The sequence below is a fragment of the Perognathus longimembris genome, chromosome 3 (genome assembly GCF_023159225.1).
Source record: "Perognathus longimembris pacificus isolate PPM17 chromosome 3, ASM2315922v1, whole genome shotgun sequence".
NCBI classification, from domain to species: Eukaryota; Metazoa; Chordata; class Mammalia; order Rodentia; family Heteromyidae; genus Perognathus; species Perognathus longimembris.
In genome coordinates this window covers 92,826,082-92,849,694 of record NC_063163.1, presented here as the reverse complement: position 1 = coordinate 92,849,694, position 23,613 = coordinate 92,826,082, and the positions used below count along the sequence as shown (strand labels likewise).

The 23,613-nt window shown below is 45.5% G+C and overlaps 1 protein-coding gene and 1 non-coding gene across 7 annotated transcripts in view; both read right to left on the bottom strand.

Moving 5' to 3' along the window:
* The window catches only part of Sfi1 (SFI1 centrin binding protein), a 63,756-nt gene that overhangs the window by 6,738 nt on the left and 33,405 nt on the right, over positions 1-23,613 (bottom strand). For 5 of the 6 annotated variants that reach the window (XR_007210503.1, XM_048343337.1, XM_048343336.1 and 2 more), the window contains 9 exons: positions 22,237-22,329; positions 16,532-16,629; positions 15,743-15,809; positions 12,052-12,182; positions 4,767-4,848; positions 4,315-4,493; positions 3,555-3,630; positions 2,248-2,324; positions 1,296-1,398 (listed from right to left, as the gene is read on the bottom strand). Coding sequence is in view for 5 of the 6 variants with exons in the window: in XM_048343337.1 (XP_048199294.1) it covers positions 1,296-1,398; positions 2,248-2,324; positions 3,555-3,630; positions 4,315-4,493; positions 4,767-4,848; positions 12,052-12,182; positions 15,743-15,809; positions 16,532-16,629; positions 22,237-22,329 (906 nt within the window). In the remaining variant the exon portion in view is untranslated. The remainder of the gene's footprint in view (positions 1-1,295; positions 1,399-2,247; positions 2,325-3,554; positions 3,631-4,314; positions 4,494-4,766; positions 4,849-12,051; positions 12,183-15,742; positions 15,810-16,531; positions 16,630-22,236; positions 22,330-23,613) is intronic. The other variant, XM_048343338.1, reaches the window with a different exon arrangement.
* Positions 11,086-11,217, bottom strand: LOC125349781. Its single transcript, XR_007210593.1, has one exon. It is a non-coding gene; the product is annotated as a small nucleolar RNA SNORA1 (small nucleolar RNA).

Genomic DNA, 23,613 nt, shown 5'->3' with positions numbered 1-23,613 from the left:
AGGGACAGTGCCCAGGCCCTGAGTTCAAACCCCAGGACTGGCAAAACAAAAAACAAAAACTCCCAGTAGCTCCAGAAAGTACTTAGCTATGCTGGAGGTGAGGCTAAGCTGTAAAGCCAACTGCCTATTAAGCATAAGGCCCCGAGTTCAAACTTCAGTACCCCACCCAAAACAACAACAAAACCCCCAACAACTATTAATTCACTTATTACATGCCATGTTTTATTTTGGTGGACACTGTGTGTGTGCACACACTGGAGCCTGAACCCAAGGCCTAGTGTTCTCACTTAGCTTTTTCACTCAAGGCTGGTACTCTACCACTTCAGCTACATGTCCATTTCCAGCTTTTTGCTAGTCAATTGGAGATTAAAGTCCCATGGATTTTTCTGTCTAGGATGGCTTTGAGCCTTGATCCTCAGATCTCAGCCTCCTGAGTAGCTAAGATTACCACCACCAGCTTTTTAAAATTTCTTCTTTTATGTGGGTATTGGGGCTTAAACTCAAGGCCTTGTGCTCTTGCTTAGCCTTTGTTTTTGTTCAAGGATGGCTCTCTAGCACTTGAGCCACACTTCTACTTCTGGCTTTTTGTTGGTTAACTGGAAATAGGAATCTCGGGGGGGGGGGGGCGCCTGGGGATATGGCCTAGTGGCAAGAGTGCTTGCCTCGTATGCACAAAGCCCTAGGTTCGATTCCCCAGCACCACATATATACAAAATGGCCAGAAGGGGCGTTGTGGCTCAAGTGGCAGAGTCCTAGCCTTGAGCAAAAAGAAGCCAGGGAAAGTACTCAGGCCCTGAGTTCAAGCCCTAGGACTAGCAAAAAAAACACACAAACAAACAAAGAATCTCGGGGGGGGGGGGAGGGGAGTGTGGAAGGAACCAGTCTTGTCCCTGATTTAACTGTGTAACTTCAATCTAAGGTTCATAATAAACAGATTTTTTGAAAAATTCACCAAGAGACTAATAAAAAGTTTTGAGAATGTCAAAAAAAAAAAAAAAAAAAAAAGAATCTCAGGGGTTTGTCTGGTTGTGCTGACTTTGAATCATGATCCTCAGATCTTAGCCTCCTGAGTGAGATTACAGGTGTGTGCAACCAGGTACTTGCTAGGGTACGGATTCCTAATTCAGCCAAAATGAACACATGCTGACAAGGATGTGCGTGTGTGACAAGGGACGATCGCCAGGGCTAGGGGTTTCTTGTGTGTACTCATGTCTGGCACCAGCTCATACCCCACATCTTGACTGGAACATGGTTCCCAATCCCCTAGGTGGCCAGCTTGCCTCCCTATACCTTACCTTGGAACACAGTGTCCTTCGGTAGTGGACATATGCTCTCAAGGTTTTCTTGGCCTCATCCACATGGGCCACGGCATTCTCTCTCCAGCGATGTAACACCCACCTGTAGGTGCACAGACAGGAGGGGGGTGGGGAGCCTGGTAGAGGGGGCGGTGCCTCAGAGCACATGTTCTAGCATGCTCTCAAACATCTACGCTCAACAAAGCAGGCTTCACACCTGCTGTGGGAGGCACTAGGTGAGCACCCAGGACTCAGCAGAGCCCAGGACCAGGGGTCACATGCTCAGTTTACATGATATGAGGACACACAGTTGAGGATACATTGCTGCCGCCAGGCAAACAGTGTTTCACTGTGCGGTAAGGAAAGTACAGACAGGAAAGTTGCTCTTCCCCGGCTGTATGAAGGACTGATGATGCTTTAGGGGAGTCCAGAGGAGGATGAACAACATGTCTGAAGTCCACAGGTCCATGGCACATAGGAGACTTAGAAGGGAAAGAAGGGAGCGAGGCCTCCTGGGAAGGAGCAGCCTTGAACCTGACTTAACAAGAACAGAAGGGTGAGCTATGGGGTCCTTTAAGGGGGTGAGATGTGGATGGATGGTCATCTGGGACTTCCTGGGGAGGCAGGGGTGAAGCAGGGAGGAAAAAAGCATCCTGCAGGGGCTGGGGATATAGCCTAGTGGCAAGAGTGCCTGCCTCGGATACACGAGGCCCTAGGTTCGATTCCCCAGCACCACATATACAGAAAACGGCCAGAAGCGGCGCTGTGGCTCAAGTGGCAGAGTGCTAGCCTTGAGCGGGAAGAAGCCAGGGACAGTGCTCAGGCCCTGAGTCCAAGGCCCAGGACTGGCCAAAAAAAAAAAAAAAAAAAAAAGCATCCTGCAGAGCAGGACAGACCTGACAGCACCCACAGCCCCTGGCTCTGGGCCCCATCACATGCTAGGGAGACTCACCGCAGCAGCTGCCTGTTGTGCTGGCTCTCCCTGGCCGCCACCTCTTGCAGTACGCGCTGTACCCTACCCTGGTACACCTGTGGGGGACGAGAGGCACCAGAAGCTGGGCCTAGTCCACAGTCACCCCTGCTGCAGGAGGGGCTCAAATGTATATATGTGTATATAGAGGCCCACAGCACTCTCAAAGGGTGGGGAAAAGTCTGCAGCCCCCATTCCTAGGTGGTCACTCCCCCATGAGGCCCTCATCTAGGTGATCAGCTCCTGGCTGTGGAGTCACTTGTTCTGAAGGCTGGCATTTTTTACTTTGCCCAGTAAGGACCTATGGATCCTGGGGTTGTCTGGGTACCTGCTATGCTCAAGGCTTACTGAACTGCTCTAGAAAGGAGCTGGAAGAACAAGGAGATGATAATCTCCAGAAACTTCCCTGTCTCTGTAGCAGGGGGGCCTGGAGGGAGGGGGCAGCGCTTACCAGCCACGTCTGCAGTGCCCTGTGCAGTGTGGCGCGCTGGCCGTGCAGGTCTGCACTCATCAGCCGCCTGCAGCGCTGCACACTGCAGATCCAGGACAGAGCAGTCATCAGGGGCTGAGGGACATGTGGACATATGTACGAGTGTGTGTGTGTGCATGCATGCGTGTGTCAGAGGGGCTCCATTTGACACTTTTTTTTCCTTTGGTGCTGGTCCTACGGGTTTGAACTTGGGCCTGAGCACTGTCCCTGAGCTTCTTTGCACTAGGCTAGTAGTCTACCACTTGAGACACAGCTCTACTTCTGGCTTTTTTGGTAGTTTTAGTGGAGATAAAGTCTCATAGACTTCTGTCTGTGCTGGCTTTGAACTATGATCCTCAGATTTCAGCCTCCTGAGTAGCTAGGATTACAAGTGTGAGCCACGGAGCCTAGCTCCATTTCATACTTTACATGAGGTCATATAAGGTAGTAAGCCTCCATGAACCTGTTGGGTCATCTAGAAATACACACGCCCTGAGGTTCTGCAAGAATCACAAGCAAGGTGTTTGTTAAGTGCTTGGTCAATGTTGGCTTCCACACTTGCTGCCCTTGATAGGGCTCAGATCAGGATTTTTAGATTCAGAAAGTCAAATAAGCACAGCTTAGCACTTAAAAGATCAAGGAGCCCTGAGCTCATCATCTCACAACAGTGAGGTGACACATCCTCTTCTGCTGTCCCCTCTTCACCCCCGGAAGATGGCTCTGAGGCACCTTACTGCCAAGGAGCCCATCTGTCTTCTCTGAGTCATGCCAACATCACACAGCTCCACCTATCAGAAGCCACACTTGGGTGGCACCTTACCTTCCTCCACTTGCTCCAGGCCCAATGCAGGAGTCGAGCTGAGTGGAACTGTGCAGCACGTACCCTGCCCATCCTCCTGAGGGGAGACAGACGGAGCTCAGTGCCGAACTGGGACCAGCAGGGCCTCCCAGCAGGCCTGGCCCCTAGCTAGAGCTAAGTTTTGGGAAGAGTCCAGGCCCTCTCTTCAGGGCTGCCAGAGGATTTGGATTCCCTTCTAGAAAAGTGTACCTACATTCTGAATTCTCCACACCTTCACAGGGTTATAAGAGGCACCAATGTGTAGGCATGATGTGCAGGCCTGCTGAAGCCCTGGGGAGGGGTGGACAGGGAGAAGGGGAGCGAGATTCTCGGAGCACATGGGGACACTAACACAGAGCACCATCTTTGCAGTACACACTTGGGCTTGTCTGAACTGCACCCTACAGCCACGTGGTCTGCCAAAAACTTGCACAGCAGGTGGTCAGCAATGCTGACTCACCAGTCTAGTTCCTGTCCCTGAGCACGGGGATTTTAAGTGGACTCCAATGAGAAGAGGCAGCTGATGGGCAGAAGCTCCTCAATCCACAGAGCACTCTGTCCTAGCTGGGATCCTCACACTGGGGCTTCATGATATGGGCCTGGCTCCACTTAGTCTAGGTCAGGCTCCATTTCTGAGACTGACAGCCAGTCTAGGTAGACACAGCCCTCTGATGAGCACAGTGCTGCTGTGTACAAAGCTAGCTTGAGGTGGGAAGGGCTTCCGAGGCAAAATTGGACTCACTCTGTCCTGAGCCCGCGAGCATTCTCCCTCCAGACCCAGAAAGCCTTCCTGAGCTGCCCCTGCTGGTAGTGGGCACGGGCCACTGCCTGCCTCTCCTGCTCCTGGTGGTGTGCTGCTGCCTTCCGGTGCCACGTGGACCAGGACCTGCGCAGAAGCTGCCGCTCTGCCTGGAGGATGGCCTGAGTCGGGGCAGGAGAGAAAACAGAACAAGTCGAGCAGGGAGGGGGTGCAGAAGCCAGGGATGCAGCACACAGACTGAGGAGGTGCCCAGGTCAGAGGCTGCCTGTGAACTGCACTAGAGTGGGCTTGGTGTCTAGGTCCTGCTCCTGAGTCAGAAGCAGGAGCCCAGAAGTGCTGGTCTGGTCTGGGCAACTTTCTCAGGGGACACAGTGAGAGCAAGGGATGAAAGCGTGTCTACTCCTCCGCATGTCTCCTCGGGGACAGCTGTGTACCATTCTCTCTGCCAAGCGGTTTTCTTGATGCTTAGACATCTTCTGCCACCAGAGAGCAAACACTTGCTTCTCTAATGTCTCTCTAAAGACAAAGAAACAACAATAAAAGAAATATAAGAAAAACACTTAAAAGTAAAACAGGTCATCTGGGCACCAGTGGTTCACACCTGTAATCCTAGCTACTCAGAAGCTAAGATCTAAGTATCATGGTTCAAAGCCAGCCCAGGCAGAAAAGCTCCTGTGAGACTCTTATCTCCAATTAACCACACAAACCAGAAGTGGCACTCTGTCTCAGAGCACTAATCTTAAGCATAAGAGCTCAGACCCAGGCACTGAGTTCAAATCCCATGACTGACTAAAAATAAAACAGGCTAGGCGCTGGTGGTTCATGCCTATAATTCTAGCTACTCGGGACAGTGAGATCTGGGGATCGGGCAGAAAAGTCCATGAGACTTTATCTCCAACCAGAAAACAGAAGTGGTGCCTCAGCTCAAGTGCAGAGTGCTAGCCTTGAACTGAAGAGCTCAGGGATAGTGCCTAGGCCCAGAGTTCAAGCCTCACCACCCACAAAACAAACAAACAAAAAGACTGGCACTGGGTGCCAGTCACTCACATCGGCAATCCTAGCTACTCAAGTGGAAGAGTTTGAAACAGGAAAGACTCCATCCCTAATGAACCACTAAACAGCCAGAAGTGGACTGTGGCTCAAGTGGTAGAGTGCCAGCTCTGAGCAAAAAAGCTAAGGGACAGTGCCCAGACCCTGAGTTCAAGCCCCAGTACAAGGTCCCCCAAAGGAAAATAAAAGACTGGTATGCAAAAATCCTTAAAGCAGTAGCAACATATAAATTTAATAATCAATACTATGACCAAGTGAGGCTTGTCTCAAAGAACAAAGGTTGATTTAACATTTGAAAATTGAGAAAAGCATAGGATCTCAATAAATGTAGGAAAAAGCACTGGGTAAAATTTAGCTACCATGTGGGGTGCCAGTGGCTCATGCCTGTAATCCTAGCTACTCAGGAGGCTGAGAGCTGAGGATTGCAGTTCAAAGCTAGATCAGGAAAGAAAGTCCATGAGATTCTTCAACTAACCACCAGAAAGCCAGAAGTGGCACTGTGGCTTAAGTGTTAAAGTGCTAGCCTTAAGCAAAAAAGCTGAGAGACACTGCCCTGGCCCTGAGTTCAAGCCACACAACTGAAAAAAAAAATTCAGCCACCATTAATAATAAAAACTCAAAAAATGAAGAATACATTCTCAATCTAACCAAGGGCAAAGGCATCTATGGGAAACTTATAGCTGATATATTTAATGGTGAAGTACTGAATGTTCTTTGGGGGAAAGGCAACTACCACTTCTATTTAAAGCTGCATTGGAAGCCCTAGCCTGTGAAGTAAGAACAAAAGCGAAAATCATTTTACTTTTTTTTTTTGCCAGTCCTGGGCCTTGGACGCAGGGCCTGAGCATTGTCCCTGGGTTCTTTTTGCTCAAGGCTAGCACTCTGCCACTTGAGTCACAGCGCCACTTCTGGCCATTTTCTGTATATGTGGTGCTGGGGAATCGAACCCATGGCTTCATGTATATGAGGCAAGCGCTCTTGCCACTAGGCTATATCCCCAGCCCCCAAAAGCGAAAATCAAATACAGATTGGAAAGGAAAAAGTAAACCTATTATTTTTTGTATAAAACTTAATTTTTCAGACTTCTATTTTTTTTGCTGGACCTGGGGCTTGAACTGAGGGCCTGGGTCCTGTCTCTGACCCTCTTTGTGCTCAAGTGTAGCTCTACCACTTGAGCTTACAGTGCTCTCTCTCTCTGTCTGTCTCTCTGTCTCTGTCTGTCTGTCTCTCTGTCTGTCTCTATCTCTCTCCTGGGCACTGTCCCTGAGCTCTTTTGCTCAAGGCTAGAGCTCTACCACTTTGACACAGAGTGCTACTTCCAATTTTCTGGTGGTTAATTGGAGATAAAAGTCTCATGGACTTTTCTGCCCTGCTGGCTTTGAACTGCAATCCTCAGATCTGGGCCTCCTAAGTAGCTAGGAGTACAGGTATGAGCCACCAGTGCCTGGCTTGTTTAGGCAATTTTTTAAAAAAGAAAACACATTGGTCAGAGTGTGATGGCTTGTGTCTGTGATCCTAAAAGGAGACAGAGATCAGGCAGATCATGGTTAGAGGCCAGCCAATACTGGAAAGTTAGGAAGACTCCCATTTTAATCAATAATCCAGGCATTGTCTGTGGTACCATTATCTGGAAGGCCACAGGAGGATCACTGGTTGAGGCCAGACCCAGGAAAAAAATGTGAGACCCTACCTGAGAGATAACTAAGGCAAAAAAAGGACTAGACATGACTCAAGTGGTAGAGTTTCTGCCTAGAAAGTAGGAGGCACTGAAAACCAAACTCCAGTGTCAAAAAAAAAAAAAAAAAAGGAAAATACTAAGCTTAATAATTTAGAAAGGTCATGGAAAAGCCAGGCACTGGTGGCCCATGCCTGTAATCCTAGCTACTCAGAGGCTGAGATCTGAGGATCATGGTTTGAAGCCAGCCAGGGCAGAAAAATCTGTGACTCTTATCTCCAATAAACTACTAAAGAAAAGTGAGAAGTGGCTCTGTGGCCCAAGTGGTTAGAGTTCTAGCCTTGAGGACAAGGAGGCTCAGGGACAGCGCCCAGGCCCTGAGTTCAGCCCCAGGACCAGCCAAAAAAAAGAAAGAATGGTCATAGAACACTATCAATGTCTATATAACAGTAGCAAACAACTGAAAAACAAATTTTCAATTCTATTTAAAGTATCAGACATTAGAGCTGGGAATATGGCCTAGTGGCAAAAAAGTGCTTGCCTCGTATACATGAAGCCCTGGGTTCGATTCCTCAGCACCATATATATAGATAAAGCCAGAAGTGGCACTGTGGCTCAAGTGGCAGAGTGCTAGGCCTTGAGCAAAAAGAAACCAGGGACAGTGCTTAGGCACTGAGTCCAAGCCCCAGGACTGGCAATAAATAAATAAATAAATAAATAAAAGTATCAGACATTAAAAGGATATTAGAAATAAATTTAATAAAATATATAGAAAACCTCTACCTAAAATTATTAAACACTGCTGGGAAAAAAATAAAAGAAAACTTAAGTAAGTTTTGGTGCAATCCCAAGCAAAGTCCCAGTAGAATTTTTTTTTAAGACACTGGCAAATTGAATCTAAACTATCTGGGAATGCATGCAGACCTAGGTTAGATAATACTGAAAGAGAATAAAGTTGAAGGATTTCAAAATGTACCATGGAGATAAGTAATCGAGAATGAGTAATAACATAAACAGATAAAGAAAAGATAAAGTTCAGTGATAGATATAAACTCTAGGAACAGCAACAAATTGCCAAGCCAATCTTTTTTTTTTTGGCCAGTCCTAGGCCGTGAACTCAGGGCCTGAGCACTGTCCCTGGCTTCTTTTTACTCAACGGTAGCACTCTGCCACTTGAGCCACAGCGCCACTTCTGGCCATTTTCTGTATATGTGGTGCTGAGGAATCGAACCCAGGGCCTCATGTATACGAGGCAAGCACTCTTGCCACTAGGCCATATTCCCAGCCCCTGCCAAGCCAATTCGTTAGAAATAAAGAAATCCCTTGATGGGGTATGGATTACCCAGGGGTGTAATTTCGGCATCAATTGTGTAAACTGCTTAACATCAGCGCTTTTCATGTAGTTTTGTCTCATTTTCTGTAAATTTTACTTGAGGTTAATAAATTATCATTTCTTGTTATAATTTATGAAATTCCACTATATATTTTTATCTATATTTATCTATATCCTGCCGGATGCTGGTGGCTCATGCCTATAATCCTAGCTACTTGGGAGGCTGAGACCAGAGGATTTGCGGTTCAACACCAGCCCAGGAAGAAAGTCTGTGATACTCTTATCTTCAACTAAACATCAGAAAATGGAAGTAGAGATGTGATTCAAGTGGTAGAGAGCTCTAGTCTTGAACAAAAAAACCTCAAAGACAATGCCAGGGCCCTGAGTTCAAGCTCCAAGACTGACTAAAAACAAAAAAAAACCCCAGGGGGCTGGGGATATGGCCTAGTGGCAAGAGTGCTTGCCTCGTATACATGAAGCCCTGGGTTCGATTCCCCAGCACCACATGTACAGAAAATGGCCAGAAGTGGCGCTGTGACTCAAGTGGCAGAGTGCTAGCCTTAAGCAAAAAAGAAGCCAGGGACAGTGCTCAGGCCCTGAGTCCAAGGCCCAGGACTGGCAAAAAAAAAAAAAAAAACCCCAAAAACCCCAAACATATGTTTGGAGTAGAAAGGACTAGATATTTGGAACATTACTAAATGTTAAGCCAATGCTACATGGTTATTTACTTACCAAGAGAACCACAAATAAAACCATTCTGAAGGCTAGAGGGATTGCTAATATTTTGCACTAAGCATTTGGACTTTAATCACTTAGTTTTTATGAAGACCTATGAGAGGAACTATTATCAAATTATCTTCTCCTTGTATTTGGGAAGACTGAGGCTCAGAGGGATTGCTTTGCCCTGAATCACAAAGCTGGTTGGTGCCAGAGCAAAGGTCTGCATACAATTCTTAGTGAGCTTGCAAGATACTCACTCTACTCCCTCATGAACCAGGAAGGTAAGAACCGGAAAAAGTTCCCTGAAAAGGTCTAACCCACCAAGACAGGCCCAAATCAAGGTCAAGTTTCATTATACTTCAAGCACCCTGGCTACTTTGTCTCCAATTCACCCTTTTACCCTTTAAACACCCAGGCCTGCTCCCCAGCAAAAAGCCTTTTAGAGGTTCTTGTTTGTGGAGGAAACAACAGAGGACCTTCAGTATTAAGTACTCAAGTAATTTCTGGACTGGATCTGTACAGACCACAAAACAGGAACTAGGAAGAGGAAGCTGTTCTTTCTTCCAGAGAAGGGAGAAATATTCTACTACCATCCCTGAAATATCTCCATGGACTTTATGCTCTGGAGTGCTGGAGCTCTGGGTGATCCTCTCAAAGCAGTATCTGGGATCCTCTCATCTCTCCATCATCCAAAACTGACACACTGTATGTAATCTTGAAAAGCATCTAGCTCATTATCTGTCTATAGCATCAGTCTGATCCCCTGTCTGGCTGTGGTCAGCTTTCCACCCTGACCATCTAGTGACTCTGACTCACTCCTTTGGCTCACAGGAAGCTTCCCCTGGATAGTGCTATGCTCCTCCACTCAGCATTGGCTCTGAGATACTAGAAGAAATTGTGGCTTGGCAGTTATGGACTTATGGACCAATTTTCAAGTTTTCTTTTAGTCTTCTTTACGTGTATGTGGGGGGAGGAGATATGAACTCAAAGCCTTTAGCTTGCTAGGCAGGTGCTCTACCACTGAGCCATGCCTCTAGCCCTTGAATTTTCAATGCTTTCTTTTTTGTTTGAATTACTACTATTATTGTCAGTCATGGGGCTTGAACTCTGGGCCTGGGTGCTGTCCCTGAGCTCTTCAGCTCAAGGCTAGAGCTCTACCACTTGAGCCACAGCACCACTTCTAGTTTTCTGGTGGTTAATTGGAAATAAGAATCTCATGGACTTTCCTGCCCAGGCTTGCTTTGAACTATGATGCTCAGATGTCAGCCTTCTGAGTAGCTAGGATTACAGGCATGAGCCACTGGCATCTGGCTCAATAAATTTTTTTTAATCATATCACATGTTGTGATTCATTTACTGCCAATCGAGGTGAAGACTTCTTTTGAAATCTAACACAGCCCTTTCTGAAATGAACAATTCAAGTCACACCACTGCTCAGGAGGTTCATATCTGAGGATGGATTGCTATGTCCAATTGAGCAACAAATAGCCAGAACTCACATGGCAAAGCACCAGGTCCAGAGTTCAATCTCTAGTGCCAGCACACACAAAAACAGAACTGATCAGCCCTGCCACAAATCTTTTATTAGGGCTTCTTTTGTCACCATTATGGAAATACTGATAACTTCAAAGTCCCACATCTAAGATCTTTGAAATGTCATTCCTCAAGCAAATTATTTTGGGATCCTAAAAAAGATGAATTAGTGAAAGCTTTTTTTCTTTTCTGGCCAGTCTTGGGGCTTGAACTCAGGGCCAGACCACTGTCCCTGGCTTCTTTTTGCTCAAGGCTAGCACTCTGCCACTTGAGCCACAGTGCCCCTTCTGGTTGTTTTCTACATATGCGGTGCTGGGGAATGGAACCCAAGGCTTCATGTATACGAGGCAAGCACTCTTGCCACTAGGCCATATTCCCAGCCCCTAGAGAAAGCTCTTGTTAATACTGATTGAACACATTTCTCTGTTGACCCAGGAGCTTAAAATGTTACAAGTCTCATTATCACCACTGCAATGCATTTACTGTGATGGAAGCACAATCTATGTCTCAATTTAGCCTCACTGACCAATTCTGGACCCTGATCAACAGTGTCAGTGCTTTCTTATATACAGTTTATCGCCTTATCAGAATTTAAAACTCTTAGTCATCAGAGACATATTTCTCATCATGATCAAGTAGAAAGCACATGGACTTTGGAATGGAGATTTGAATGAAAACCCCGCTTCTGCCACATACTTGACTGAGTTAGCATGGGCAGGTCACTTATCATTGTGCACCTGTTCTCAGGACTTCTGAGGAGACGATTAGTGAAGATAAAGAAGCCAAAGGTAAAAGGGGCTTGTATATGGGTTTACTTTCTTTTACCACATAACGCCACCACAAGGACTGATACAGTTAGGGATTAAACATTTCTTCATTGTGTTCAACTGACTTGTAGTGGGGACCCAAACTGAGCAAGTTTGGCCCTCTGGAAGCTAAAAAGATGTAGTTCTGCTTCTTGACCTTTCTAATTTTGTTGATAACTCAATTTCAAGACTTTAAAAAGCCAGGTCTTTCTTTTAAAAAAAAAAAGGCAGGTCTTGTAGAACAGGAACTGTTTCTGAGAAATCACACTCAAGAATGCCTGCCAAGGTGATACACAGCCCATCCCCCTCCCTCCCAATCCCAGCTCTCCTCCAGAATGCTAATGGATGGCTTTATAGAGTTATCAGCAGGGGCATGGCTCATAGGCTATTTTGAAAATACTTACAGTAAAGATAGACAACACTCAGGGGGGAGTTCTAGCTGTCCTTTCCCATTAGATGAAATCAATAAGCCCACATTACTGAGAACTCAGGAAGAAACAAGGGCCAGAGACTGGGGGAGGGAGAAGCAAATCAACGGGTTGTATGCTTGGCAGACTTAGACCAGAAATGTGTGGTCTTGTGGTGGGAGCTGCCCATCTTACCTGTGGAAATGGACAGCTCTTGCATTGAGGACATAATCCTGCTGGTGCCGTCGCCAGAGTCTGCTCCAGGTGTGGAAGGCAATAGGCATGGCTCTCTGCTGGAAATGATGGTCTGCTCTGGCCTTCAGGAGCTGAAGTAAAATAATGAATAGCTTCTTGTGCTTGGTTTTTGAGAGAGAGAGAGAGAGAGAGAGAGAGAGAGAGAGAGAGAGAGTGAGTGTGTGTACTGGGGCTTGAATTTAGGACCTCATGCTTTCTCTTGTCTTTTATCACTCAAGTCTAGCCCTCTACCATTTGAGCCATGCCTAGGCTTGGCTTCAAACCATGATCCTCAGACCTCAGCCTCCTGAGCAGATAGGCATGAGCCACTGTTGCCTAGCAGGAGCCATAGTCTTAAGAGAAGACTGCTTCCTACACATGATAACTGCAGAAAAAACCCTGAAAATACTCTGTTGGCCAATATGCCAAGTGAACAATGAAACGCAGATGATAAAAGTTACTAACTTCTTCAATTACATAGGGCATTAGCACCTTTTCCTATGTATTTAGATATTAGAAATCCAGTTAGATCCTGTTCACATTCTCTACCCTAGCTGAAATAACAGGTATACACCCCATGCCCATTTTTTGTGTGTGTTGAGATGGGATCACACAAGCTTTTTTTGCCTAGGCTGGTGGTCCAGGAAGACAATCCTTCTCTTAACCTCCTGCTGTAGCTGAGATGATATATATGAATGACTCACCATGTCCAGCTATCAGATGAGATGGAGACTCAAGAACTTTACTATAGGCCTAGGGGCTGGCCTCAAACTGTGCTGTTCTTTTTTTTTTTTTTGGCCAGTCCTGGGCCTTGGACTCAGGGCCTGAGCACTGTCCCTGGCTTCTTTTTGCTCAAGGCTAGCACTCTGCCACTTGAGCCACAGCGCCACTTCTGGCCATTTTCTGTATATGTGGTGCTGGGGAATCGAACCCAGGGCCTCATGTATATGAAGCAGGCACTCTTGCCACTAGGCCATATCCCCAGCCCCTCAAACTGTGCTGTTCTTAAGTAGTTACTAGGTAGGATTACAGATATGAGCCACCTCGAGGACTGAGGAGGATTTTACCTAGTAATGGACCATTGGACCAGTGTATATATGACACGGGTATATGAATATGTGGGTGCATACATTCCCACCACTAGAGAAAATAATATACTAGATTTACTCAACAATGTCGCCTTAAGATGTAAGCTCATGAGCTCTATCACTGAGCTATACTGTCCCCAGCCTTCAGAAACCCATAGTAATATTTTTATCTTTTCCTAAAATAGAACTAATGTGCTCCTGGGCCATCTTCACCTATAGGTGATCTTCAGATTGTTAATGGAAGGTTTTTAAAAAGCAACCATCTAACAGCAGTGCTATTACTATTACTCAGACTTGTTCTGCCAAGCTAAATGAAACTAAAAGAGTCAGTGGTGGGGCTGGGAACGTGGATTAGTGGTAGACTGCTTGCCTAGCATGCAAGAAGCCCTGGTTTGATTCCTCCATACCACATAAATAGAAAAGACCAGAAGTGGTGCTGTGGCTCAAGAGGTAGAGCAAAAGAAGGTGAGCAAGAGAAGCTCAGAGACAGGCCCTGAGTTCAAGACCCAGTACTGGCAAAAAAAAGAAAAAAAAAAGCCAGTGGCAATGTCCTTTCAGAAACAATAAAAGAACATCAAAGGATGTTCCTAAGTATGACACAAAACCAGCCACACTTTGGGATAGTGCCATCTGAATGAACTCCCAGAACCTAGACGATTCTTGGGAACATTCCAATGTGAAGAATCGCAGTGTGCGCCCTCATTTGTGCGGTCACGCATCCAAATGAATCAGCAATGCATTTGACAAGCACTGATCCAGGCGAAGGAGAAGAGACAGGCTGTACCCTGACGGAGCTCACAGGCTGGGAGGAGAAGCCAGCACACAGCTACGCGATGATGCTCTGATAAACCACATAGTGGAGGTGGCTGGGATTGATGAGGATGATGGAGCACTCAAGTCAGCAGGGTAGCAAGCCAGAGAGAACTGAAGGTACAGTGAGGGACAGAGCACACACATAATTTCAGGAATGACTGGCACCTACCTAACCTAGCCAGAGTACAGATGGGAAGGGAAGAGTGGTGGCAAGAAGGAGGGGTAGGGAAAGACTAGCTAGTCTTTGTGCCTTGCTAAAAATTTGTGTTCTGTTGAAGGTGTTGGGAACTCATGCCTATAATCCCAGCGACTCAGGAGGCTGAGATCTGAGAACTGAGGTTCAAAGCTAGCCTGAGTAGAAAAGGCCATAGAGGCTTCTCTTTTTGGGGAAAAAGCCCGAAGTGAAGGGGTGGCTCAAGTAGCAGAGTGCCAGCCTTGAGCAAAAAATCTAAGGGACAATGCCCAGGTCCCTGAGTTCAAGCACCAGAATTGGCATAAATACACACACACACATATTGCAATCTACCCCACAATGGAGGAGATAACCAAACCCTCAGGTTCACATGTCAGATCCTGGCAGCAGATGGATGCAGATGGGGGTAGCAAGGGCAGCACCAATGTAACCAGAGGGAGCTTGGTTGGTGTTCTCTGACTGCCAAGGATGGCCAGAGTGCCACTTCCCATAGACATGATGAACAGAATCAACTCCCTGAGTCTGAATGTAGCCTTGAAATCCTTCAGACAGCTATCCCAACCATAAGAACTAGCCTGCAAGATCACACTTCTCTGCCACCATGGTGCTGAGCTGTATAAGGCTATGAGGACAGGGATTTTGTCTGCTTTGTATCATACTTGCATCCTCAGTGCTTAGGCATGCTAGCTATGCACAGTGATTGTGCAGTAAGTCTTTGTGTGTATGTGTGTACTGGTCCTAGGGCTTGAACTCAGGGGCTAAGCACAGTCCTTAGTTTTACTGCTCAAAGGCTGACATTGTGCCACTTGAGCCATGGCTCTACTCCCAGCTTATTTTTTTTTTGCCAGTCCTGTAGCTTGAACTCAGGGCCTGAGCACTGTCCCTGGCTTCTTTTTGCTCAAGGATAGCACTCTACCACTTGAGCCACAGCGCCACTTCCACCTTTTTCTATATATGCAGTGTTGAGGAATTGAACTCCAGGGCTTCATGTATGCTAGGCAAGCACTCTACCACTAGGCCACATTCCCAGCCCCTACTCTCAGCTTTTTGGTGGTTTATTAGAGATAAGAGTCTCAGACTTTTCTTGCCCGACCTGGATTCAAACCATGGTTAGGATTGTAGAAATGAGCCACAGGTGCCTGGCTCAGTAAGCATTCATCAATCTATCTCTACTCACTTGTCATCTTGACCCCACTTCCTCCACTTACTGGAACATCTGTTTCATTCTGTACAGCCCTAGATACTGCACTCACCCTCTTTACCTCTCCACATCTGGAGATCCCACTGAGTGAGAGGCTGGTGAGTTCATATCATAAACTAGTGTGAGTGAAGACACACACAGCTGGCAGGAGCTAGCCCTCTACATTTTTCTAGCAGATAAAGATATGGAGTTGAGCAGATGTTCTGACTAGCAGGGACTGAAGGAAATTATCTCAGAACTTTTCATAGCATGCTCTCCTCCAAATCAGAACAAGATCTCATGGCAGAGGAAGAAATCTTTGCAAAGTCATCAGGCTGAGTTTAAGGCTGGGGTGCTATCTGCCATGACACTCCTTACCTGCTTGTATCTTTTCTTCTCAACATACCAGAGCCAAAATCGGATACACTTGCGCAACAATGTCACCCTGGAATATAACACGGAACAACTAGTTACTGCTTAGCAGCATGTTCTGTTTTCTTTTTTTTTTTTTCATTTCTTTATTGTTAAAGTGATGTACAGAGGGGTTACAGTTTCATACGTAAGGCATTGAGTACTTTTCTTATCCAACTTGTTACCTCCTCCATCATCTCCCCTGCGCCACCCCCACCCCCCACTTTGTTCCCAAGGCAGCGAATCTGGACATTGTCACTCCTTGACAGAGGCATCCCATGGGCTTTCTAGCTTCATTCTAAGAACAAAGAAATAAGTTGACATCTAACATGCTTTTGACTCAAGCTTGCTTTAAATTTTTAATAGCTCTGATTTTACTTTTGTTTTTAATATTCAGGTTCAAACCCAGGGCTTCACACATGCTAGAAATGCGCCCTCCCACTGAGCTATATCCCCAGTTCCTGATATTTTCTTTACAAGCTAATTAGACCAGCGAGCACACTACCTCTACAATTTAGGAAGTCTGTATAAAAGTCTCTATATTCTAACTTACTGGATTTTCTTTTTGTTTTGGAGGTACTGCAGTTTCCATTCCGAACCCTCATGCTTGCCAAGGCAGGAGTCTACCACTTGAGCCATGGCCCCTGCTCTTTCTTGAATCTACAACACTCATTCATGGCTGGGCAACTGATCACTGCTAGAAGGCCCAAAGTCAGAACCACAAGGTGGCTCTGGAGAGGCAGACCCCAGTCTTACCAGTAGTGGCCCTGGGCTGCATGCAATAAAGGGAGCTGCTCTCGCTCCTTCCTCTCCTCAATCCGAGACTGCCAGAGGTTCCAGAACCTGCGCTGCAGCTGAAGACAGGAAGAAAATGTAAGTATATGAGATGAAAAGTGAAATAACTGTTCTTTCTCTTAACCTGCTGATTAATTAATGCTGACTCCCACAGACTGTGAGCATCCCCAAAAGCAGGTATGACTCCCACAGACTGTGAGCATCCCCAAAAGCAGGTATTACCTCAATGTGGAATAGACAACATCCATGGACTTGCAAAATAATCATGGCTGACCTAGGGAGGAGGTATTGTCTGGTCCAGCATTAAAGGTAAAGAAATAGTCCTTCCAATCTCTGGGAAATCTGGATGAAGAAGCTAACCCTAATCTGGGCCTCATGAAAGACACCACTTTAGAAATTAAAACTAATTTCCTATTCCAAACTGTGAAATAGTTTTTTTTTTTTTTTTTTTTTTTTTTGCCAGTCCTGGGCCTTGGACTCAGGGCCTGAGCACCGTCCCTGGCTTCTTCCCGCTCAAGGCTAGCACTCTGCCACTTGAGCCACAGCGCCGCTTCTGGCCGTTTTCTGTATATGTGGTGCTGGGGAATCGAACCTAGGGCCTCGTGTATCCGAGGCAGGCACTCTTGCCACTAGGCCATATCCCCAGCCCCAACCAAACTGTGAAATAGTTTTATCAAAATATTTCATTTCAGTTTCTAATCAAGCACTTCAACTTCTATTTTACAGGGGCTAAAGGAAAATTAAAACAAAATAAAGACAAAGAACAAAGAATACTATATAACATAACCAGCATGTCCTTAAAAAAAAAAGTTGGAGTGTTTTTCACTTTAAAGAAAAACTATGCAGGGCTAGGAATATGGCCTAGTAGTAAAGTGCTCGCCTCATATACATGAAGCCCTGGGTACAATTCCTCAACACCACATATATAGAAAAAGCCAGAAGTGGCACTGTGGCTCAAGTGGTGCAGTGCTAGCTTTGAGCAGAAAGAAGCCAGCGGGGCTGGGAATATGGCCTAGTGGCAACAGTGCTTGCTTCGTATACATGAAGCCCTGGGTTCGATTCCTTAGTACCACATATATAGGCAGAGTGCTAGCCTTGAGCAAAATGAAGCCAGGGACAGTCCTCAGGCCCTGAGTTCAAGGCCCAGGACTGGCAAAAAAAACAACAAAACCAAGAAGCCAGGGACAGTGCTCAGGCCTAAGGAGTTCAAGGCCCAGGGCTGTCAAAAAAAAAAAACAAACAAAAAGAAAAACTATGCATTATGCTAAGTGAAATAAGCCAGTCACAAAAGGATAAATACTGGACAATTCAATGAGGTCTCTAGAGGAGTTGCAATCATAAAGACAGAAAGCAGATTGGTGATTGTCATGGCTGGAGGAAGACCAATAGGAAGTTAGTGTTTATTAGGTACAGCTGCAGTTTTGAAAGATTCAAAAGTTCTAGAGATGGTGAGTAGTAACATTTGCTACTTCACAATGGTATGCTTGGCCCACAGTTTAAAAATATATTTAGAGGGGCTGGGAATATGGCCTAGTGGCAAGAGTGCCTGCCTCGTATACATGAAGCCCTGGGTTCGATTCCCCAGCACCACATATATAGAAAACGGCCAGAAGTGGCGCTGTGGCTCAAGTGGCAGAGTGCTAGCCTTGAGCAAAAAGAAGCCAGGGACAGTGCTCAGGCCCTGAGTCCAAGGCCCAGGACTGGCAAAAAAATAAAATAAATAAACAAATATATATATATATATATATATATATATATATTTAGAATAAACATGTACAAGTTGCTGAGATCTAAGGATCACAGTTTGGAGCCAGCCTGGGCAGGAAAGGCCATAAGACTCTTATCTCCAGTAAACTACTCAGAAAAAGCCACAAGCAGCACTGTAGCTCAAAGTGGTAGAGTGTTAGTCTTGACTAAAGAAACTCAGTAGGAGGTAACAAACAGTACAAGAAATGTATCCAATGCCTAACGTATGAAACTGTAACCTCTCTGTACATCAGTTTGACAATAAAAAAAAACAAAAACTCAGTGACAGTGCCTAGGCTGAGTTCAAGCTCCAGGACTTGCACATACATACACAAAAAAATAAACACCCAAAAACAAACAAAAAAAAGTACTGTTATGGGGAGGAGGCTGTTCTAGTTTAAGACCTTTAGGAGACATTCTAACAGCCAGGTGTGGTGGCACACACCTGTGATTACAAGTCTGAAGCCAGTGTGAGCTCCATACAGAAACCTTCTGTCTCATATTAAAAAAAAAAAAAAAAGCTGGGTGCAGGTGGTACATGCCTGTAATCCTAGCTACTCAGGAGACTGAAATATGAGGATCAGAGTTCCAAGCCAGCCTGGACAGGAAAGTGCTTTCAACTCCTACCTCCAGCAAAAATCTGAAACTGGAGGTATGTGTGGTTCAAGCAAAAAAGGTGAGAGAAGGAAGCCCAAATTCAAGGTCCAGCACAAATACAAAAATAAAAAATAAAAAAAGAGTCTCAGGCTGGGAATATGGCCTAGTGGTAGAGTGCTTGCCTTGTATACATGTAGCCCTGGGTTCGGTTCCTCAGCACCACATATATAGAAAAAAGCCAGAAGTGGCACTGTGGCTCAAGTGGTAGAGTGCTAGCCTTGAGCAAAAAGAAGCCAGGGACAGTGCTCAGGCCCTGAGTTCAAGCTCCAGAACTAGCGAAAAAAAAAAAAGTCTCCACCAAATGTAGTGAACATTTGAACTGAATCCTGGTTCAAGAACAAGCTGGAGGGGCTGGGGATATGGCCTAGTGGCAAGAGAGCTTGCCTCGTATACGTGAGGCCCTGGGTTCGATTCCCCAGTACCACATATACAGAAAATGGCCAGAAGTGGCGCTGTGGCTCAAGTGGCAGAGTGCTAGCCTTGAGCAAAAAAAAAAAAAAGAAGCCAGGGACAGTGCTCAGGCCCTGAGTCCAAGGACCAGGACTGGCCAAAAAAAAAAACAAGCTGGAGTTGGTCACTGGTGGCTCATGCCTGTAATTCTATCTACTCAGGAAAGTGAGATATAAGGATTGTGGTTCAAAGCCAGTCTGAGCAAGAAAGTCCATAACACATCTCCAGTCGACCACTAGAAAACTAGAAGTGGAGCAGTGGCTCAAAGTGGTAGAATGTTATCCTTGAGCAAAAAAGCTCAGGGACAGTACCCAGGCCCTGAGTTCAAGCTCCATGACCAACAACAACATAAAGCTGAGCAACAATGGCTCATGCTTACACTCCTTGCTACTCAGAAAGCTGAGAATCACAGTTCAAAGATAGCCTAGGCAGGGAAGTCCATGAGACTCTCATCTCCAAAACAAGTTGGAAGTGGAGCTGTGACCCAAGTGGTAGTGTGCTAGCCTTGAGGGGAAAAAAAAGCTCAGGGATAGCACTAGGGCCCTGAATCCAATCCCCAGGACAGACAAACACACAGACACACAGACACAGACATAGACATAGACACAGACACACACACACACACACCAGCTATTAAAATATTTTGGGGAAATTGTGGAAATCTGAATATGAGAATATTAGATAATTACTGTTAACTTTGTTAAAGAGATGGTAAAGATAATGTGATTAAGAAGCTTCTTAGTTGGAGTGATACATCCTCAAATGTTTCAGTACTATATGCCATGATGTTTATAATTTATGTTGAAACGATTGGAGGTGGGTTGGGGAGCTAAAACAGAGATTAGGTATAGTGGCAAATGCCTGTAATCTCAGATACTTGGAAGGTTAAAACAAGATTGGACTGGGAATGTGGCTTAGTGGCAGAGTTCTTGCCTAGCAGGCATGAAGTCCTGGGTTCGATTCCTCAGTAACATATAAACACAAGTGGCACTGCGGCTCAAGTGGTAGAGTGCTAGCCTTGAGCAAGAAAAGCTCAGAGACAGTGCCCAGGCCCTGAGTTCAAGCCCCAGGACTGGTTATAAAAAAAGAAAAGAAAACCAAAAACCAAAACAAACAAACAAAAGAGGAGGATTGTGATTTGAGATCAGCTTGGGAAAAGGTAAGAGACCCTATCTGAAAAACAAAGTAAATAGGACTGGAACATGGCTCTAGTGGTAAAGCACCAGCCCAGCAAGCTCTATACTCTGAATTTAAACCCCATAGCATATAAAAGATGAAAGGAACAAAAGAAAGAAACCTGAAACCAAGAGTAATAAATGCTGAGCTAGATAGTGAGTAGAAGATGATTATGCTATTCTATTTTTCAGTATGTCTAAACTTTTGTGTGTGTGCCACTCCTGGAAATTGAACTTAGAGCCTGAGTGTTATCCCTGAGCTGTTTTGCTCAAGGCTAGCAGTCTACCAGTCTACCAGTTGAGTCACAGCTCCACTTCTGGCTTTTTTGGTGGTTAATTGGGTATGAGGATCTCCAAGACTTTCCTGCCTGGGCTGGCTTTGAACCCTGATCCTCAGATCTCAGCCTCCTGAGTAGCTAGGATTATAGTCATGAGCCACCAGTGGCTAGCTGTTTGAACATTTTAATGAAATAATACTGTGACTACAACCATTTAAAAGAAAACAAAATCCCTCCATCCAAATGTAGAAACAAAGCCCACAAAAAGGGATCTTTGTGGTCCTTCAGTAAACTAACAGTTGAAGATAACAGACTTAGCATAGAAACACAAAGCACAGCCTCCTATAACACAAGCCATAAAGGTGTACTTGTGTTAGCCCCTTATCTCCTCCAGGGTTAAAATCCATAGTCCGTGACCTCTGAGTCAACTACCAATTTTCTCTGCAGGGGCTGGGGATATGGCCTAGTGGCTAGAGTGCTTGCCTCCTATACATGAAGCCCTGGGTTCAATTCCTTAGCACCACATATACAGAAAATGGCCAGAAGTGGCGCTGTGGCTCAAGTGGCAGAGTGCTAGCCTTGAGCAAAAAGAAGCCAGGAAATAGTGCTCAGGCCCTGAGTCCAAGCCCCAGGACTGGCCAAAAAAAATTAAAATTAAATTAAAATTTTTCTCTGCAAACATATAAAAATGGATTAAACAAAGCTTTAAAGCAAGAGCTTCTTTATTAGAAAGTATGGATTACTAAAGAAAATGAGCATTAAGATTTTAGAGTCTAGGGCTGGGAATATGGCCTAGTGGCAAGAGTGCTTGCCTCCTACACATGAAGCTCTCAGTTCAATTCCCCAGCACCACATATATGGAAAATGGCCAGAAGGGGCGCTGTGGCTCAGGTGGCAGAGTGCTAGCCTTGAGCGGGAAGAAGCCAGGGACTGTGCTCAGGCCCTGAGTCCAAGGCCCAGGACTGGCCAAAAAAAAAAAAAAGATTTTAGAGTCTAGCCAGGTGCTGGTGGCTCATGCCTGTAATCCTAACTACTCAAGAGGCTAAGACCTGAGGATCATGGTTCAAAGCCAGCCCAGGCAGGAACGTCCAAGAGACTCTTATCTCCAATTAACCACCAGGAACCCAGAAGTAGTGCTGTGGCTCCAAGTGGTACAGCATTAGTTTTGAGCAAAAGAGCTCATAGGGCAGCACTCAGGCCCCAAGTTCAAGCCTTATGGTTGACAAAAAATATATATATTATATATATAATATTATATATATATATATTTGAGTCTAAAATGTAAACTAATCTCTGAGCACAGAGGTCACAAGAGAATTACCATCAGCAGAGGTCCCTTAACACAGAAGATAATTCTCACCGTGACATCGTGCTGTTGATGAGCAAGATTTCTCCTTATCCGTTGGAGATGGATTCGGGTCACATTGTCTCTTAGAGCTCTAAAGCAAAAATACTACATAAAGAAGAAATGACAGCAATTACAAAGAATCAGAATTTGTAGATAAGTGTGGTCTTGAACAGGGAATGTGCTCAAGTGGAAGAGCACTTGTCTAGAAAGCTCAAGGCCCTCAATTGAAACTCCAGTACAGCCTCTACCCCCCTACCCCCCAGCCAAAAAAGTGTGGACAAAGGAAAGCAGTACCTCCAACCAAGGGGCAAAATATTCAGTGAGTGCTTGTGGCTCAAGGCACTCCATTCCCTTAAATTTCTTTGCTTTAAGATCAAATTGGGGGCTGGGAATATGGCCTAGTCGCAAGAGTGCTTGCCTCGTATATATGAAGCCCTGGGTTCAATTCCTCAGCACCACATATATAGAAAAAGCCAGAAGTGATGCTGTGGCTCAAGTGGTAGAGTGCTATCCTTGAGCAAAAAGAAGCCATGGACAGTGCTCAGGCCCTGAGTCCAAGCCCCAGGACTGGCAAAAAAAAAAAAAAAAAAAAAAAAGATCAAATTAGGAGCTAATACAAGTCAGCCTGTGCAGCAGGCACTCAGTAAAACTGATGGACCACTCCCTAGTGTCTACTGTGCTATGAACATATCACTTCTGAACCCTATGATCCACATAAGAAAGAATTCTACCAAGGTCAAAAATCAACTTTTACATGCTGAGAATGTGGCTCAGTGGTAGAGTGCTTGCCTAGCATGATGCCCTGGGTTCAATTCCTCAATACTGCATAAACAGAAAAAGCCAGGAGTGGCACTGTGGCTCAAGTGGCAGAGATAGCCTTGAGCAAAAGAAGCTTAGGGACAGTGCCCAGGCCCTGAGTTCAAACCCCATGACCTGCAAAGCATAATAATAAAAATCAACTTTTATCTCTGGCAGAGATAGGGATGGGAGAGGGTAATTGAGCACTATGGCTCAGTGGTACAGTGCTTGCCTACCACGTACCAGATCTGCTGGGTTCAATCCCCAGCAAAACACAAACAAGGGCTGGGAATATGCCCTAGTGGCAAGAGTGCTTGCCTTATATACATGAAGCCCTAGGTTAAATTTCCCAGCACCACATATATAGAAAATGGCCAGAAGTGGCGCTGTGGCTCAAGTGGCAGAGTGCTACCATTGAGTAAAAAGAAGCCAGGGACAGTGCTCAGGCCCTGAGTTCAGGGCCCAGGACTGCCCCCACAAACAAAAAAAACAAACAAACAAAAACACACATGAACCTTTTTGCTTAGTGTCTTTTTTTTAAAAACCATATAGGGGGAAGTGTATCCATGTATATAATTACAAGTGCAGGTG